The sequence below is a fragment of the Hyla sarda genome, chromosome 1, assembly GCF_029499605.1.
Source record: "Hyla sarda isolate aHylSar1 chromosome 1, aHylSar1.hap1, whole genome shotgun sequence".
In the NCBI taxonomy this organism is placed as follows: domain Eukaryota; kingdom Metazoa; phylum Chordata; class Amphibia; order Anura; family Hylidae; genus Hyla; species Hyla sarda.
Window position 1 is genome coordinate 570,398,537 of NC_079189.1, and position 20,521 is coordinate 570,419,057.

General features: G+C 44.9%; 1 protein-coding gene across 1 annotated transcript; it reads right to left on the reverse strand.

Annotated features, from left to right (window-relative positions):
* Window positions 1-287: 287 nt before the first annotated feature.
* On the reverse strand, window positions 288-16,808 carry HAUS1 (HAUS augmin like complex subunit 1). The gene is made up of 9 exons (XM_056552512.1): window positions 16,677-16,808; window positions 13,591-13,765; window positions 12,137-12,272; window positions 10,055-10,189; window positions 9,787-9,910; window positions 9,131-9,196; window positions 7,098-7,169; window positions 6,778-6,825; window positions 288-868 (listed from the first exon to the last, which is right to left on the reverse strand). Exons 1-9 carry the CDS (start codon window positions 16,695-16,697, stop codon window positions 788-790), a joined length of 858 nt encoding a protein of 285 aa, XP_056408487.1. The 5' UTR covers window positions 16,698-16,808; the 3' UTR covers window positions 288-787.
* Between the last annotated feature and the right edge of the window lie 3,713 nt (window positions 16,809-20,521).

Here is a 20,521-nt window from a genome sequence, read left to right on the forward strand (position 1 = left end):
ACCCACTTTAATGCTGAGGGTTTGTTACAATTGTTCCCAATCTAAACCGGAAGTAAATACTAGAGATGAGCGAACTTACAGTAAATTCGATTTGTCACGAACTTCTCGGCTCGGCAGTTGATGCCTTAGCCTGCATTAATGAGTTCAGCCTTCAGGTGCTCTGGTGGGCTGGAAAAGGTGGATACATTCCTAGGAAAGAGTCTCCTAGGACTGTATCCACCTTTTCCAGCCCACGGGAGCACCGGAAAGCTGAACTAATTTATGCAGGATAAGTCATCAACTGCCGAGCCGAGAAGTTCGTGACGAATCGAATTTACTGTAAGTTCGCTCATCTCTAGTAAATACACTGGCAGCACAAGTCTTGTTTATGTCCTGTTTACTGCAATGTATAGGTAACAGTGAAAGTGCTCACACAGTATACACCAGCTGTTGCAAAACAACAACTCCCAGCATGCCCGGACAGCCGTTGGCTGTCCGGGCATGCTGGGAGTTGTAGTTTTGCAGCAGCTGTAGGTACACTGGTTGGAAAGCACTGGTATACACAGTCACAACAATGACACTAAACTGGGCAGGAATTGTATATACCCACTACCACCTGTCCCAGCACCTGACAGGAAAGCGGAGCTTATATTTGGCAAACGGGTTTACGACAGCGGTAAAAGCGGCAACGCCACATCATCCCCTGTGGCTGAAATAGTCGCTGGAGGAGGAGCCAGAGTATAATACAAACTCCTTGAACCTGCGGCAGGTTATGCATCTATACAGTTCTGTTCATACGACAAAAGGTTTATGTAATGCGTCTCTTCTGCTCTGGTAACACAAACTCCATCATGTCCACTTTCATATTCAGCTCGTCCTCGGTCGCTTTCTAGCAAAAAAAAAAAAATTTAAATAAAAAAAATTGTCCATTGCAGGTATGTAAATCACAAAGGAACATCAGAGATTTTATGTTCAAAGCGCACGTCCAAAATCGTGAGCTTGCGCGATCTTTATCTTCGGGGAGGGGAAATGATGCCGGCCACGCGCTGGGCAGTACAGTTGCCGAGGCAACCGTACCACCCTGGGATAGGTCCCACGCACTAACCCTTTTCTGATGAATGGGACTTTGCAGAGTGTGGTAGTCTCATCAGCTGTACTACCCAGTGCGGCCTGCGTCTCCCCACGCCGGAGCTGAATATCGTGCGTGCTCTCAATCTTGTTCATGCACATCTTGTTATCTATTCTGCACAGAAGCACGTGACTTCCAAAGGAAAATGCCATCCCAGGGACATGAATGTGGTTTCCACAGCCCCATTCACCTGCAATATAAAATTTCTGCAACAGACTTTAAGCAAAATATGGTTATGTTCACATGACGTGGTTAAAAGGGGAACGCCGCAATTATTATTAATATTTTTTTTTGTTAAATTAACTGCTGCCAAAAAGTTAAACAGATTTGTAAATTACTTCTATTTAAAAATCTTAATCCTTCCAGTACTTAGCTGCTGCATGCTTCACAGGAAATTCTGTTCTTTTTGAATTTCCTGTCTGACCACAGTGCTCTCTGCTGACACCTCTGTCCATTTTAGGAACTGCCCAGAGTAGGAGAAAATCTCCATAGCAAACCTCTCCTGCTCTGGAGAGTTCCTGATAGGGACAGAGGTGTCAGCAGAGAGCACTGTGGTCAGACAGAAAGGAAATTCAACAAGATAAGAACTTCCTCTGTAGTATTCAGCAGCTGATAAATACTGGAAGGAATAAGATTTTTTTTAATAGAAGTAATTTACAAATCTGTTTAACTTTCTGGCACCAGTTGATTAAAAATAAAAAAAATAAAAGTTTTAGAGTGGAGTACCCCTTTAATGTTGAAACAGCCATTACAGCTTTTACTGTCAAACTAACAGGAGTAGAGTATAGGGGGGCTTCATCCAGCATGAATCTGAAAAGGACACATGATGTTGGCCTCCAAAAATCACACAGGACAGGTGATAAAAGCTGTTCTTGGCCCAACCTCTAGAGGACACAGGGCATACATGTATAACTGTATAAAGTGGGCCGAGCACTCCTGATACCCAGGGGGTCCTGACCCACAGCTAATACAGGACATCAGGGTGATGAGTTGGTGCCAATAAAAACAGAGACAGACAACACAATACATTTTGGCCCCAAGACACATGAGGAGGCTACTACAATTACACAAACATCTAGAAGAGTTCCCCAAAAAATCCTCCAGTACCAAATGCCTATAATAGACTAAAATGCAACTTATGACATTTAAAACATTAATTGTGATCAGGTGAGTACAAAAACAAAAGATTAAAAAGTAAAGTCTTAATTGGTCTCTTATTTTTGTTCCTGGTCTAGTTCAGTGTATGGTGTACAAAAACAACTTGCTCTTCTACTGAAATAAACCAGGAACAAAAATAAGAGCCCAATTGAGACTTTACTTTTAATCTTTGGTTTTTGTACTCACCTGATCAATTATTCTTCTTATGTTTTAAATATCATAAAAAAAAAAGCTATACAAAATTGGGTATCGCTGTATAGTGATCCCTTAACTTACAATGGCCTCAACATACAATAGTTTCAACATACAATGGTCTTTTCTGGACCATTGTAACTTGAAACCAGACTCAACATACAATGCTACAGACAGTCCAGATCTGTGAAACTTGTCAATGGCTGGAAGAACCGACCAATCAGAATGGGCATTTTACTGGTAAAACCCTTGTATTACTGAAGTACATGCACTGACTGGTGTCTGGTAGCGCCCCCTACAGTACAGGGAGGTATTACATGTTCTGTATTACTCTTTACTGGTGCCAGGGTTAGCTGCTCCTTTGGACACCAGGTGAGGGCGGCTCCATTTTACTTTTTTAGGACATTGTGTGTTCTGTACAGAACCCTGAAGAAGCTCCTGTCCTCTACATAGATCAGTGTTTCCCAACCAAGGTGCCTCCAGCTGTTGCAAAACTACAACTCTCAGCATGCCCGGACAGCCTTTGGCTGTCCGGGCATGCTGGGAGTTGTAGTTTTGCAACAGCTGGAGGAACCCCGCTTGGGAAACACTGACATTGACAGTGATTTACAGCTCCCAGCAGATCTTTCCTACTTTTATATGTAAGGATTTGCTTTCTATCTATCAGTTATCTATTTAATTTTTCTTTAATCATCACTTTTTCCTATTTTTGGATGACCTTTTGGTGCCTTTAGAACCAATTACCAGGTTTCGATAGAGTTCTGGTCTCACCATACAATGGTTTCAACATACAATGGTCGTCCTGGAACCGATTAATATTGTAACTTGAGGGACCACTGTAATCGTATTGCTCTACAAGATAAATATAACATGCCATTTAAAAAATAAAAAAGCACTGTGTAGAAACAAAACTTTCCCAAAAGTTGCTTCTTTTTTTTAAATTTCACCCCACAATTAATTTCTAGGAGTTTCCCCGTAGATTTTGTGGTAAAATAAGTGATTAATAAATGTCATTACAAAAGTACCATTGCTGGCACAAAAAATAAAAAAAACAAGCCCTGTAGATGGAGAACTGTAAGGCTGGGTTCACACTGCAGAATCTCTGGGCAGAATTTCTGTCGGAGATCAAGCCGGCGGCACTAGGACTGCATTGCCGTCCCCATAGATGGAAATGCATTTCTGGCTGGATCTTTTGGGAGATGTGCTCAGAAATGCAGAAAAAGAAAGGATGATGGCACTCACCATGAGCAGGGTGCCGACTGTAATTTATTCAGAGAACCAGCAGATTATAGCATTGGGGGAGGAGGGACGCCAGGAGCGTGTGCAACAGCTATTTCGGGCACCAGGTGCACTTCAGACCACTCCCCCACTGGCGTCAGTGCCTGTAAAAAATACCTGGCAATGACGTCAGTGGGCGTATGTTTAAAATACACCACATGTGAAACAAGTATAAACAAGTGTAAAAAAGAAACAACAAAGTTTAAAAACATACGATTCTGTCCACAATGTCCATAAAAAAAGAACATAAATTACAAAAATACAATTCAGTCCACCTTATCATTGAGGCCAGACAGACCCTGCACGCGCGTGCACAGGTTCCATCTGGCCTCTTTCTGCAGCAAAAGCTTCCGTCACCCCCGGCAACCGGGAGGACTCTTTCTACTAGTGATCCCTCAACTTACAATGGCCTCAACATACAATAGTTTCAACATACAATGGTCTTTTCTGGACCATCGTAAGTTGAAACCAGACTCAACATACAATGCTACGGACAGTCCAGATCTGTGAAACCTGTCAATGGCCGGAAGAACCAACCAATCATAATGGGCATTCACTGGTAAAACCCCTGTATTACTGAAGCGTATGCGCTGACTGGTGTCTGGTAGCGCCCCCTACAGTACAGGGAGGTATTACATGTTATGTACTCTTTGCCTGTGCCAGGGTTAGCTGCTCCTTTGGACACCAGGTGAGGGCAACTCCATTACTTTTTTTACTTACAGGACCCCGAAGAAGCTCCTGCCCTCTACATAGACCAGTGTTTCCCAAGCAGGGTGGCCCCAGCTGTTGGAAAACTACAACTCCCAGCATGCCCAGCCAGCCTTTGGCTGTCCGGGCATGCTGGGAGTTGTAGTTTTGCAACAGCTGGAGGCACCCTGCTTGGCAAACACTGGCATAGACAGTGATTTACAGCTCCCAGCAGATCTTTCTTACTTTTATATGTTAGGATTTGCTTTATCTATATTAGTTATCTACTTATTTTTCTTACATTTTCACTTTTTCCTATTTTTGGAAGACATTTTGGTGCCTTTAGAACCAATTACCAGGTTTCCATAGAGTTCTGGTCTCAACATACAATGGTTTTAACATACAATGGTCGTCCTGGAACTGATTAATATTGTAACTTGAGGGACCACTGTATTTCAGAGCTGAGGTATCTCTGCCATGTTCAATATTAACGTGTTTGATGACTCTGGGACAGCCTTTTACTGTTTTTATAGGCCGCACATGTTCACGGAAACGGGTGTGCATGGGGCGTATCGTGGTACCTATATAGAAGCGGCCGCATGCACACGCGATCCCGTAAACAACGTGATCGGTCCGACAAGTAATCAGACTCTTAACAGATTTCAACCCCTCCTAGTTTTTACCTTTCTTAAAATTGGGGCACCAATTACAGCTACCCTAGGGATGATTCCCCATGGGAGCTGCACTGCTGAGCCAATCTAAATCTCCTCAACAGGTTACCAATATTTGTAACTTTACGAAAGGCTATAACTGGCCTATTAGCAGTTACTTCACTCAGAAGGGGGTCTTTTACAAGGAGGGACCCATCATTATTTATGGCCTTTTTAAGGGTGTTAGAAAGGGGACTAAACTCGAACACAAACGAAAATCTGTCACTTGTTTCTTTCTTTCCTTCTATTAACTCCGTTTCTGCAAATTGACTAACATTTCTGCATGTTTGTTTTTTCCTCCTTTTCCTCAGCAGGGCATTACGATCTTGAGAAGCTGCTCTTTTAAAGACAGCATTAATAATATCTCCAGGGTAGCCCCTTTGGGCTAGCCTCAGTGCAAGATCTTCTGCCTGCACAAGAAAGCCATCATCCGAGCCATTAATGCGCCGCAAACGCAAGAATTGACCAAAAGGTAAAGCGTTTTTTACGTTGCCCGGATGATAGCTTTCGAAATGCAGGAGGGCATTACCGGCGGTGGGTTTTCTATAGCCCCTTATGTGGAGTGTGCCATTAACTGGTTCCACTACCACATCAAGGAACTCTATACTCTCCACACTGACTTTGTAGGTAAAAGTAAGATTCATGTTGTTGTTGTTGTTTATGTGTTGAATAAAATCCATGAAGCCCTCGCTCGTACCCCGCCAGACGATAAAAATGTTGTCCACAAAATGGAGGTAACTTTCATGTAACATAATCCTATGTTTTTAAACTTTGTTGTTTCTTTTTTACACTTGTTTATACTTGTTTCACATGTGGTGTATTTTAAACATACGCCCACTGAGGTCACTGCCAGGTATTTTTTATCGGCACTGACGCCAGTGGGGGAGAGGTCTGAAGAAGTTCACCTGGTACACGAAATAGCTGTTACACATGCTCCTGGCGTCCCTCCTCCCCACTGCTATAATCTGCTGGTTCTCTGAATTAATTACAGTCGTCACCCTGCTCATGGTGAGTGCCATCATCATTTCTTTTTCTGCATTATTCATGGCAATTTCTGATTGAGCACCCCGTGAAAGGTGTACGGACTGTGGGTCCTAGGTGTCAAGAAATTGGGTGTATGAAAGCTGCGCCGAGCTCTTTTTCTCTTTGGAAGTCTGCTCAGAAATGCATTGCCATCTATGGGACGGCAATGCAGTCTGCGTGGTCCTAGTGCCGCCACCTTGATCTCCGGCAGAAATTCTTCCTGGAGGTTCCGCAGTGTGACCCCAGCCTTAGTGTTATGGCTGATAGAAGGAGAGGACAAAATGAGAAGTTGCTGTGTCCGTAAAAGGGTTACTCTGCCACTCAAGGTTTGGAACAAACTGTTCCGAACTCTGGAGCCGGGAGCTCGTGACGTCACGCCCAGCCCCTTCAATGCAGGTCTATGGGAGGGGGCGTGACGGATGTCACGCCCCCTCCCATAGACTTGCATTGAAGGGGCGGGCGTGATGTCATGAGGGGGCGGGGCTATGAAGTTACGAGCTCCCAGCGTCTGCTCCAGTGTTTGGAAAAGTTTGTTCCAAACTCTGGGCAGCGGAGTACCCCTTTAAGGGGTTAACCGGGGAGGTTTATAAACATGGGATACTATGTTATCCTATCACTTACAAGCTCCAGCTTCGCTTCTTCAATCTTCACCTTTACCAGGGATGGATTCTGGAATACAGAGAAAGTCAGATAAGATGCTGCTGCAATGTTACCTACTGTAATCAATGCAATAGCAATTCAAGGGGTGTAAATACATTGCCCCATTGATTATAGCACCGTGTAGGTAACCAAGTCCAGCAGAATTATGAAGGACAGCTCTGGTTTTCCACGCTCACTGCTGCAGAAGTCATGGCTCTGAGGAGATTAGTCAGGTTCTTCCCCCCCAACCCCTTCCTCCCATCTAAGAATGTACAACTCTGCAAACACCAAACATTACGTACAGGCGCCAAGTCCAGGTAAGATTTCAGCTTCTCCTTTGCAGCCGTGGATTGTTTCTTCAGTTCTGTCAGTGTCTGCAGGAATGAGAACAAACATTCAGTCACTAAATGACAAAAGGGGCCAATTTACCAGTCTAGACTTTAGTGCAAAAGGTCTGGTAAGGGGCATTCCCAAAATGAGGTAACAGTCACTAGATTACTATATTTGGGCCATCAAAATCAACGGGGCCCGTGTCCCTCTGTGGCATAGATACACTGACAAAAATGGGATGCAGATGTATCTGTGTAGAGAGGCAGGTGCCCTATTGATTTCAATATTATTTACAATTGATCGCTAGGCGATCACTAGAACCCTATATTTCCCATCCAACTTTTATTGAGCCACAGTATTAAAACTTACCTCACTATTATGATTGGTCTTTATGTATAATTGCATGCTGGTGCAATTCCTATTGTCGAGATGTTATGGCTGAAGGGAGTACAGATTAAAACCAATAACACACCGCCGCGTCCTGGGTTGGCAGAGCAAGAGTCTGTCTCTAGTACAGCACACGCGCACCGAGCGCACAGATGTCGGTAGAGAGCGCTGTCAACTCAAGATGCGGCGGTGCGCGCACGTTAGAGCCGACGGGATGGGCACATGCACTGTGGATGCACTGTGTAGCAAGACATAGCGGTCCCAGCACTGGAAGGCAGGATAGGCGTAGCGGGGCTTGGCGGACCCCAAGCCACGCCTATCCAACTGTGCATGACTTTCGGATAAAAGGTTTTTATTAGTAAGGAAAGAAGAACAAACAGCAATAAAAGGTATGGCTGCAGTCACCTTATAATCATAAGCCCCACCGCTGCGCCTATCCTACCTTCCAGCGCTGGGACCGCTATGTCTTACTATACAGTGCATCCACAGCGCATGTGCCCCTCCCGTCGGCTCTCACGTGCGCGCACCGCCGCGTCCTGAGTTGACGAGCAAGCACTCGCTCCCAATGTCTGTGGGCTCTGTGCGCATGTGCTGTACTAGAGACAGACGCTCGCTCTGCCAACTCAGGACGTGGAGGTGCGTGCACGTGAGACCCGACGGGAGGGGCACATGTGCTGTGGATGCACTGTATAGTAAGACACAGCGGTCCCAGCGCTGGAAGGCAGGATAGGCGTAGCGGCGGGCTTGGCGAACCCCTAGCCAACTGTGCCTGACTTTTGGATAAAAGGTTTTTATTAGTAAGAAAAGAAAAAGAACAAACAGCAATAAAAAGGTATGGCTGCATTCACCTTATAATCATCTGGAACACCATTATAGTGGTCTGGGGGATCAAAATATGATTGACAGGTGCGCTTTAACATTGGACGGGAAATATAGGGTTCTAGTGATCGCCCAGCGATCAATTGTAAATAGTGTTGACTACAACCTTCCATCCATAGATCCCCCCCCTTTTTTCTTTTCTATTGATTTCAATGACCCGACGTATGTGGATAAGGGGAGATTTATCGCGCTGTATTATAGTAAGGTTCTCTTTGTTGCCCATAGCAACTGATTTGTCTCTGGTAATATGAAAGCTAAGCTGGAATGGTGGCAGCAAGGAGAATCTTATTATAAGACAGCGCAGTAAATCTCCCCCAAAGTGTCCACATTGGGGTCATTTCATAAGCATATACAAGTTTTGTCTTGGACTTGCAATCTACAGGAAAGTTTATTATTCTAGTCAAAAATCCTTATTCACCTGAATGAGCCTTGGAGAGATCCATACATGTGCTGCAGATAGAACCCCATTCATGATATACGGGATAAGGGATTTTCAGTTGAGAAACAACTTTTGACAGGACGATCAGATATGTCGAAAGTTGTTAAATCGCACCAGATCTCACTGCTGAGCCCCCCCAAGATTGTGAGTAACAGCTGGGGAAGCGGGAGGCATTGCACCCCCCCTCTCTGGCCGGCCGAGAGTTCTGTATGTTTCTCTGCATATGCCACCAACTTCCCCGGATTATAATTCAAGATCTGTAACTGTTCTACATCCAATCAGCAGACATCAAATACTGACCTCAGAAAGAGATACCAGAGACCGATGGGTTAAGGAGTCCTCCAGGCCTGCTGATGTCAGCTGATCCTACAAAAGAACTTTAAAGTATTAAAGGGATACTCCGGCGCAAAACATCTTATCCCGTATGAAAAGGATAGGGAATAAGATGTTAGATGGTGGGGATCCTGCCACTGGGGACCCCCGCGATCACCGGCACCGTCCCCCGGTTATCTGTGCGCGAACTCCGCTCCGTGCCGGATGAATGGCGACTACAGCAGCCGCCCCCCCCCCCCCTACATTCAGGTCTATGGGAGGAGGCGTGACGGCTATATACTAGGAGTCACGCCCACTCCCATAGACATGAATGGAGGGGGTGTAGTGTGACGTCACGAACACGGGAGCTCCATGCTCCCATCTTCTGGACGCCACTGCTGCTGCCAGCCAGGAGATCACAGGGGTCCCCGGCAGCGGGACCCCTGTGGTCAGACATCCTATCCTTTTGATAAGGGATAAGATGTTTTGCACCAGAGTACCACTTTTTAAGATTTCGATTAAATAAAAAAAATATATACGATAATAAAATAAAATAAATAATAAACGATAAAAACTGCAAACTGCAAATGACATCCATTAGACGTCAGATCTCCAGATGTCAGTCAGTGCAGGGTCACACTAACCTTAGCCATCTGGATCTTATATTTATATTCCTCAGATTTGTCTTTCAGTATCTTGAGGTTTTGTGCTCTGACTTCGGCTTTGGCCTTATCCATATTACACTGTTCCTCTGCTTTTTTGAGATCCCTTATAATAAATAAAAATAAAATTAATAATAATAATAATAATGTTACAGTATGTTCAGTGTACGGCAGAATATGTCAGCACACTATCCAATTATTAGGCACGGAGCTAGGACTCCTATATAACAGCACAGCGCCCACCACTTACTGTTCCAGGGTCTTCTCAAGCACCACAGCGTTGGTTAATTTCTGTCTCATATTGGTCAGCTCTGATTCCAGCTCCTGGTTACTGATCTCAGTGCTCACCAGATCAGCACTCAGCTCATTGACAGCAGGAATATAGCTGGGGAGACATAACATGGCGGCCATCAGTAACATCTACAGCCCCAAAGATCTGCAGACTATAAGCTATAGCTATGTTGTACTAATGGATGCAGACAGTATACAGTACTGCCATAAATATAAACTATTCTTCACAGTGACCCCACCAGCAGAATAGCGAGTACAGCTCTGGAGTATAATACAGGATATAACTCAGGATCAGTACAGGGTAAGTAATGTAATGTACGTACACAGTGACCCCACTAGCAGAATAGTGAGTACAGCTCTGGAGATAATACATGGTATAACTCAGGATCAGTACAGGATAAGTAATGTACACAGTGACCTCACCAGCAGAATAGTGAGTGCAGCTCTGGAGATAATACATGGTATAAATCAGGATCAGTACAGGATAAGTAATGTAATGTACACAGTGACCTCACCAGCAGAATAGTGAGTGCAGCTCTGGAGTATAATACTGGATATAACTCAGGATCAGTACAGGGTAAGTAATGTAATGTACGTACACAGTGACCCCACTAGCAGAATAGTGAGTACAGCTCTGGAGATAATACATGGTATAACTCAGGATCAGTACAGGATAAGTAATGTACACAGTGACCTCACCAGCAGAATAGTGAGTGCAGCTCTGGAGATAATACATGGTATAAATCAGGATCAGTACAGGATAAGTAATGTAATGTACACAGTGACCTCACCAGCAGAATAGTGAGTGCAGCTCTGGAGTATAATACTGGATATAACTCAGGATCAGTACAGGATAAGTAATGTAATGTATGTACACAGTGACTCCACCAGCAGAATAGTGAGTACAGCTCTGGAGTATAATACAGGATATAACTCAGGATCAGTACAGGATAAGTAATGTAATATATATACACAGTGACCCCACCAGCAGAATAGTGAGTACAGCTCTGGAGTATAATACAGGATATAACTCAGGATCAGTACAGGATAAGTAATGTAATGTATATACACAGTGACCCCAGTGTTGTGGGGATGATCATCACAACACTGGTACAATGTATTATGATGTACACATGTATACAGGCATTGCTCTGTACATAACACCACACTGATCTGTAGTATAATGGGAACATTTGTACTGTTTACCAATTATGTAAATTCATTATTGAGTGATGTCACTTTTGCAAGAGGATAACTTACACGCTTTTGTATTGCTGAAGAAGGAACCTATTGTTAGTTTGAAATGTTTGGCATTGTCTGTTCACTTATGGGTGAATGAAATTCCATACTTGGACCTTTTGGAGCGCGGCTTCTTCTCGCTTGAATATACAATAAATAATGTGGGGGGAGATTTATCAAAATCTGTGTGAAGGAATAGTGCAGTTGCCCAGAGCAACCAATCAGAATGCTACTTCCACTTTTTCAGAGGCCTGTGAAAAATGAAAGTAGTAATCTAATTGGTTGCTATGGGCAACTGCACTATTCCTTCACACAGGTTTTGATAAATTCCCCTACCCACTATATATATTCTCAGTGACTCCCCAGCATGACTTAAAAGGGGTATTCCAGGAATATTATTTAATTTAAATATATCAACTGGCTCCAGAAAGTTTAACAGATTTGTAAATTACTTCTATTAAAAAAATCTTAATCCTTCCAATAATTATCAGCTGCTGAAGTTGAGTTCTTTTCTGTCTGGCAACAGTGCTCTCTGCTGACATCTCTGCCTGTCTCGGGAACTGCACAGAGAAAGAAGAGGTTTGCTATGGGGATTTGCTTCTACTCTGGACAGTTCCCGAGACAGGTGTCATCAGAGAGCACTTAGACAGAAAAGAACAACTCAACTTCAGCAGCTCATAAGTACTGGAAGGATTAATATATTTTTTTATAGAAGTAATTTACAAATCTGTTTAACTTTCTGGAGCCAGTTGATATATAACCCCACAGTCCTTACCCAGAAATCGCCCTCAACCATTTGTACCTGGCCAGCGACGAATCCTTGATCTCTAAGGCGAGGCAGCTGTCAACTAGTTGGTTCAGGTAAGTGTTGCCCATACGTGACAGGTTGGTATAGGAGGGACCCAGACTATCTGTAAGGAGCTCCTGCAGGCACCCGGCTGTAGAGAGACAATATTATAATAAACATTTAGAAATAATTGCTATAGTTCTAAGGTTATGTTTAGAGATGAGCGAACTTACAGTAAATTCGATTCGTCACGAACTTCTCGGCTCGGCAGTTGATGACTTTTCCTGCGTAAATGAGTTCAGCTTTCCGGTGCTCCGGTGGGCTGGAAAAGGTGGATACATTCCTAGGAAAGAGTCTCCTAGGACTGTATCCACCTTTCCCAGCCCACCGGAGCACCGGAAAGCTGAACTAATTTATGCAGGAAAAGTCATCAACTGCCGAGCGGAGAAGTTCGTGACGAATCAAATTTACTGTAAGTTCGCTCATCTCTAGTTATGTTCACACAGCGAAATGTCAGCCCAGAAAAGCTGGCAGACAGCATAACATGCCGGCGCTAGGACTGCTTTGAAATACACCATGTGGGAGATTTATCAAAACCTGTCCAGAGGAAAAGTTCCTAGTTGCCCCTAGCAACCAATCAGCACGCTTCTTTCATTTTTAACAAGGTCTCTGCAAAATGAAAGCAGCGATCTGATTGGTTGCTATGGGCAACTCAGCAACTTTTCCTCTGGACAGGTTTTGATAAATCTCCCCCAATCTCCATAGAAGGCAATGCATTTCTTAGCGGATTCCACAGAAAGAATGGACATGTCAATTCTTTCTATTGAGGTTGGCATCGGAATTTTCGCGGCAGAGGATTCCGCTGTGTGCACGGTGCAGCAGAATCCCATTGAAAACAATAAGACTCTGCTGCAATCGAATTTACGAGTGGAAATTTTTCTCCGAATTACGCACAAAAAAAAAATAAAATCTGCTGTGTGACCGTAGCCTAATACAGCTTGATCTGAAGTGGTGAAACATGACATTAACCAAGTGTTTCCCAACCAGGGTGCCTCCAGCTGTTGCAAAACTACAACTCCCAGCATGCCTGGACAGCCTTGAGCTGTCCTCAAGGGGTTAACCCAGTGTTTCCCAACCAGGGTGCCTCCAGCTGTTTCAAAACTACAACTCCCAGCATGCCTGGACAGCCTTGAGCTGTCCTCAAGGGGTTAACCCAGTGTTTCCCAACCAGGGTGCCTCCAGCTGTTGCAAAACTACAACTCCCAGCATGCCTGGACAGCCTTCGGCTGTCCAGGCATGCTGGGAGTTGTAGTTTTGCAACAGCTGGAGGCACCCTGGTTGGGAAACACTGGGTTAACCCCTTGAGGACAGCTCTGCATCATGACGGCAAGAGTTTTAATGGACCCGGGGGCTGTCTGAACACTTGGCATATCACCGGATTACACATGAAATCACTAGGTTGTGGTCACCTTCAGCTTTGATCTCAGCAGCCTTCAGTTTCTGGTCCTCTAAGACAAGGGTTAAATCCTTATCCCGAGCTTCATTCCACTCCGCCAGCTGATGGAGCAGATCCACCGTGCGGGTGTTCACCTCATAGGGCGGCAGCACCTTATCGCCAAAAAGTTTCTTCAGCCACAGGACGATCTGCTCGGATACAGAAAGGAAAGGGGTGTCCTGAGGTCAGATACGTAAAGCAGAATCATCGTGCAATGAAGGGTTAACCACCTTTCTAATACACTTTTGTAATTCAGTTCCTTCATTTCAATATCTCACCTGTCACTTTAGGAAACTTTTGACATGTCACAGAGACACCTCCAAAGTTTATCAGTTGGGATCTCAGTGCTGAGACCCCGGGGATCGCTGCTGCAGCACCCCCGCTATCATTACTGCACAGAGCGAGATCGCACTGCACGTAATGACGGGCAATACAGGGGCCGGAGCATCGTTACGTCACGGATCCGCCCCTCGTGACGTCACGGCCCGCCCCCGTCAATACAAGTCTATGGGAGGGGGCGTGGCGGTCATCACGCCCCCTCCCATAGACTTGCATTAAAGGGACGGACCGTTATATCATGAGGAGCGGAGCCATGACGTCACGCTGCTCCGTCCCCTGTATTGCCCGTCATTACACACAGAGCGAACTCGCTCTGTGCAGTAATGAGAGCGCGGTGCCGCAGCGGCGATCCCCGGGGTCCCCAGCAGCAGGACCGCGGCGATCTGACACCTTATCCCCTATCCTTTGGATAGGGGATAAGATGCAAAGGGCGGAGTACCCCTTTATGCAGGGGAGCGGGCGGCATGGTCCGCAACCCTGCGATGTATCAGTGTGTTTTAACTCTCATTTTTGAATCCCCCGCGGGGAGCCCTGAATGGCCGATCAGGGCTCTCAGCGAGAGATTGAAAAATGAGCTTTGAGAGTAGCAGGGGCCAAAGAGCACTGTGGGGGACAAGATATATATCGCTGCAGAGGGGGGGGGGGGCAGACATATAGCCTATATATCTAGCCCCCCCAGCAGCGCATTAGATATGACCCCCGCCTGCGCATTAAATATTTACCCCCGCAGCACATGTATATGTGCCCTCGCAGCTCTTCTATATACACATGCCCCTACCGCCGTATGAATGAAAAGTATTTCTATTAGCAGCGCATAGAGCCCGCTCCCGGCACTATGCGCTGCTAATAAAAATACCTTTCATTCATATGGCAGCAGAGGTATATGTATGTAGGGGTCTATGTATGTAGGGGGGGGGGGCAGATAACCCTATATGTCTGCCCCCCACAGCTCTTCTATATACATATTCCCCTCCCGCCGTATGAGTGAAAAGTATTTCTATTAGCAGCGCATAGTGCCGGGAGCTCATCCGTCAGCCATAGACTTCAATGTTAAAAATAACGGCCGTTAATTTACCCGTTTCTTGTGACGGAAGAAAAATTAGTGCATGTGCCGTTATTTCTTCCGTCACAACTAACGGCCGTTATTCATGACGGACTATAACGGGTCATAAAAGGATAATCAAAAAATCCCATAGACTTTAATGGGATTCTTTAACAGCCGTTTACCAGGGCTTTTCTAACGGACGTTTGTAACGGATGAATTTTTATAGTGTGAAAGCAGCCTTAGGCCACAGAGGTTTTGGGCCAAAAATAATGCCATGCGGAGAGTATGATTTTTTTTTTCCTTTACAATAACACCAAGTGCAATCTCAGCCTTAGGGTGCGTTCACACTGAGTAATTCAAGAGGAATTTACTCAAGTAATTCTCCGCTCCAAATTAATGCACATCTTCTCTGCCCATTGAACCGCCATAACTTACAAAAATACCGTGATATGCATTTTTGGTCATACCCCCCAGCACTAGCTCCCGGTATCCCAGCCGGACCAGGCCCCCCCCATCTCATTCATTTGAATGGGCCGACTGGCATCAGATAGTGACTCCGGTCGGTTCATTTTTGCCTCATATCCAGTTTTCTGTCTAGACTGAAAACCATAGTATGCTGCGGTTTTCAGTCCGGCCAGAAAACCAGATATGGGCCAAAAATGAGACGACCGGAATCACTATCTGATGCCAGTCGGCCCATTCAAATTAATAAGATGCGGGCCTGGTCCAGGGACTGTATTAAACGGTGGTGTGAATCCACCCTAACACAGACAGAGTGTCAGCAGAGAGCACTGTGGTCAAACAGAAAAGAACGACACAACTTCCTCTGGAGCATACAGCAGCTGATAAGTACTGGAAGGATTGGCACCAGTTGTTTTGAATTATTATTATTTTTATTTTTTTCTGGAATATTACTTAAAGCCTATACAGATCTAATATTTCAGTGTCCTGAAAGCTGAATCATTATACAAAGAAGGTATAATCCACTTTGTAATACATGTATAAGTCTTCTTTATTATCATATCTCCTATTGTTGTCAGTGAATGGAAACATTCTTGGTAAACCTTCAAGACCTGTTACAGATCTAATAAATTCTAATAATAATAATATCCAGCCTAGGCAATAATCTGGGAGCTATGTATAAAACAGCCGCACATCGTACTCTCTACCCTGCCTGGATTCGTTTGCTACAATGTGTCAGTGCAGGAAAAAAAAAAAAAAAAAAGTGGAGTTGTTTGGCTCAAAGAGCATTGTGTAGACCAGATATTATTGTAGCAAAACATCAGCTGTGAGGAGTAATAGACCACATTGCAGATCTGGATTTCTTGTGAGGATATTCCCATTCACTGACAGCAATCAGAGATCTGGAATATGAACTATGTTTGAAAGTTGCAGAACTTTTACGTTGACTGTAACTACATAGACAGCCCCTCTATGTGACCCAGTAATACTATACAGCAGTTTTTTTCCAACCAGGGTGTCTCCAGCTGTTGCAAAACTACAACTCCCAGCATGCCCGGACAGCCAAAGGCTGTCCGGGCATGCTGGAAGTTGTAGTTCTGCAACAGCTGGAAGCGCCCTGGTTGGGAAAAACTGCTATACAGGCTCACAGAACTTGCTGAGACTTGCAGTCCCACGACTTTATACACCTCCCCCACCCACCGGTGTGTATTCACCTTCGTACTCCTCTCGTCCATCTCTCCTCCACCGGCATCAAACTCCCGCCGCTGATTCTGTACGTCAAGTGTCACCCAGAGAGCCAATCAGCGCTTTGAGAAATTGTCACGTGATCTAGCGTAGCGTGCCGTACAGGAGGCCATGTTAGTTGAGGCAAGTATACAACGCTCGCGGCGAAATCACTGATGTGTTCTACGCATGCGCGTATAGTCTCCGCAGGTCTGGCTTGGCTTGTAAACGGGTGTGAGAGTATTCCCCAACCATGGTGCCTTCAGCTGTTGCAACTCCCATCAAGCCCGGTGTTGTAGCGTTGCAACAGTTGAAGGCACCCTGGTTGGGCTCATTGAACATGACGTATTTTAATTGTACATTGCAAAAAAAATAAAAATAATTTTAGGGTTCACCCCACGATTTTTCTATACAGTTTTTGGATACGTTTTTTTTTTAACTGTATGCAACCGTACAGCAAACCGTGGCCATAGACTTTCCATTCAAAACCGTATGCACCAGAAAACCGTGGCCTACCACGGTTTTTGGTCCTGGTGAAAAAACGTATTAAACCCTATGTGTATTTTTTTTTTTTTTTTTTTTACATGGGAGTCAATGGGAACCGTACAGAACTGTATGTGTGTACGGTTCCATCCAGTTTTCACCATACGGTTTTTGACTTTGCACAGTTTTTTTTCTTGGAATTTCAATCAAACAAGTGAAACTTTATTCATAATGGAGTGAAAAGTTCAAAACGTATTCGTTTTTTTTCTTAAAAAACGGATGCAACCGGACATCATTTTTCAAACCCTATACAGATAATACTTTGTACACACGTTTTGATTAGTCAGGTTTTGAGGAATCCAGTTTTTATAATCAAAAACCTGATAAAAAAAACTGTATTGCAAAAATGTGGTGTGAACCCACCCTTAGGCTGGGGATTCACATCACGTTTTTGCCATACTGTTTTCAATCAGTTTTTCTAACGAAAACCGTATGGCAAAAAAACGGATGGAACAGTATGGGAAAAAGTAAACCCTATGTGTTTTTAAACTGTATACTGTTTTTAAAAGTGCATACAGTTCCGTCCGTTTTTATTTTAAAAAAACATACGTTTTTGATAATGTCCATTTTTAATGGGAGGGCTGTTGGGTGGGGACTTTAGGATGCAAATGCGCATGTGCAAAGTAAAAACCGTATGGAACCGTATACATTTGCGTTTCCCATTGACGTCTATGTTAAAAAAAAAAAACGTATTTGGTTGCAGTACGGTATTTAAACCGGAGACAAAACCGTGGTCAACCACTGTTTTGAGTACGGGAGAAAATCGTATTGCAAGCAAACCGTACACATCCGGTACATCCGGTTTTCAATTATTTGTCTATGTATACGGTTTTCAATACGGTTCCATACGTTTTCAATAATGGAAACGTACTTGAAAAACGTGGTGTGAACCCACCCTTACTCTGGTACATTCACATGTATAGTATACGCTACAGAGGGTTGTCTCAAAACTGACCCTCCAGCTGTTGCAAAACTACAACTCGCAGCATGTCAAGGCATGCTGGGAGTTGTAGTTTTGCAACAGCTGAAGGGCTATATTTTGGAGACTATAACTAAATGATTGAACGCAGCATCAAATCTGCAGCAGATCCTATACGTATGTAAATAAATCCTTATAGGCAAAAATTTGGCTGATTTCATAAAATCGTAATTTCTATTTCTACCTAATCTGCGTCCTATATTTCACATATATTTATGTTGGCACTTCTTAGGCTATGTTCACACTACGGAATGTCTGTGCGGACTTTCCAGAGACTGCTGCGCGTGCGCTTGGGAGCGCGCAGCAATACGCCCCCTGTTCACACGCCAGAATTTCCGTACGGATTTCCATTTGGAATTCCCACACAGAAATTCTGCTGCAGCAGAGTCTTATTGAATTCAACAGGATTCTGCTGTGCTGTGCAGGCGGCGGAATTTCCGTGTCAGTGTTTCCGGCATAGAAATTCTGTTTTCTTTCTGAGGACACCGCACAGATTGCATAGCTGTCTATGATATGGTGCATTCCTGTGTGGTCCTAGCGCTGGCATATTATGCCGGCGCCTGCAGTTTGCACAATCTCCGCACAGAGATTTTCCACACAGACATTCCAACGTGTGAACATAGCCATTGATGGCTGTGCGTTCCGTGCAAATGTAATGTCGCAGTACAGGTACATGGTCCTGTCCATTTTAGGAACTGTCCAGAGCAGCATATGTTTTCTCTGGGGATTTTCTCCTACTCTGGACAGTTCTTAAAATAGACAGAGATGTCAGCAGAGAGCACTGTGTTCCAAAAAGAAAAGAATTTCCTCTGTAGGATACAGAGTACTCCTTTAACCCCTTAAGGACCAGGGTTTTTTCTGTTTTTGCATTTTAGTCTTTTGCTCCTTGCCTTTAAAAAATCATAACTCTTTCAATTTTGCACCTAAAAATCCATATGATTGCTTATTTTTTGCGCCACCAATTCTACTTTGTAATGACGTCAGTCATTTTGCCCAAAAATCTACGGTGATACGGAAAATAAAATCATTGTGCGACAAAATTGAAAAAAAAACGCCATATTGTAACTTTTGGGGGCTTCCGTTTCTACGTAGTACATTTTTCGGTAAAAATGACACCTTATCTTTATTCTGTAGGTCCATACGATTAAAATGATCCCCTACTTATATAGGTTTGATTTTGTCGTACTTCTGGAAAAAATCATAACTACATGCAGGAAAATTAGTACGTGTCACGATGCCGGCTGGCAGGTAGTGGATCCTCTGTGCCAGAGAGGGATTGGCGTGGACCGTGCTAGTGGATCGGTTCTAAGTCACTACTGGTATTCACCAGAGCCCGCCGCAAAGCGGGATGGACTTGCTGCGGCGGTAGTGACCAGGTCATATCCACTAGCAATGGCTCAACCTCTCTGACTGCTGAAGATAGGCGCGGTACAAGGGAGTAGACAGAAGCAAGGTCGGACGTAGCAGAAGGTCGGGGCAGGCAGCAAGGATCGTAGTCAGGGGCAACGGCAGGAGGTCTGGAACACAGGCTAGGAACACACAAGGAAACGCTTTCACTGGCACGATGGCAACAAGATCCGGCAAGGGAGTGCAGGGGAAGTGAGGTGATATAGGGAAGTGCACAGGTGAACACACTAATTGGAACCACTGCGCCAATCAGCGGCGCAGTGGCCCTTTAAATCGCAGAGACCCGGCGCGCGCGCGCCCTAGGGAGCGGGGCCGCGCGCGCCGGGACAGGACAGACGGAGAGCGAGTCAGGTACGGGAGCCGGGGTGCGCATCGCGAGCGGGCGCTACCCGCATCGCGGATCGCATCCCGGCTGGAAGCGTAATCGCAGCGCCCCGGGTCAGTGGATCTGACCGGAGCGCTGCAGTGGGGAGAGTGTAGCGAGCGTTCCGGGGAGGAGCGGGGACCCGGAGCGCTCGGCGTAACAGTACCCCCCCCCTTGGGTCTCCCCCTCTTCTTAGAGCCTGAGAACCTGAGGAGCAGACTTTTGTCTAGGATGTTGTCCTCAGGTTCCCAGGATCTCTCTTCTGGACCACAACCCTCCCAATCCACTAAAAAAAAGGTTTTCCCTCTGACCTTCTTAGATGCTAGTATCTCTTTGACAGAGAAGATGTCCGAGGAGCCGGAAACAGGAGTGGGAGGAACAGATTTGGGAGAGAAACGGTTGATGATGAGTGGTTTAAGAAGAGAAACGTGAAAGGCATTAGGAATACGAAGAGAAGGAGGAAGAAGAAGTTTGTAAGAGACAGGATTAATCTGACACAAAATTTTGAAAGGACCAAGATAGCGTGGTCCCAACTTGTAGCT

Excerpts from the sequence above, each read along its gene's own strand:
- HAUS1 (XM_056552512.1), bottom strand. The coding sequence starts at position 16,697 with ATGGACGAGAGGAGTACGAAG. Across the intron at positions 13,766-16,676 it reads TGGACGAGAGGAGTACGAAG|ATCGTCCTGTGGCTGAAGAA; the intron begins GTGAATACACAC and ends GTATCCGAGCAG. Across the intron at positions 9,911-10,054 it reads CTTGAGAAGACCCTGGAACA|GGATCTCAAAAAAGCAGAGG; the intron begins GTAAGTGGTGGG and ends ATTTATTATAAG.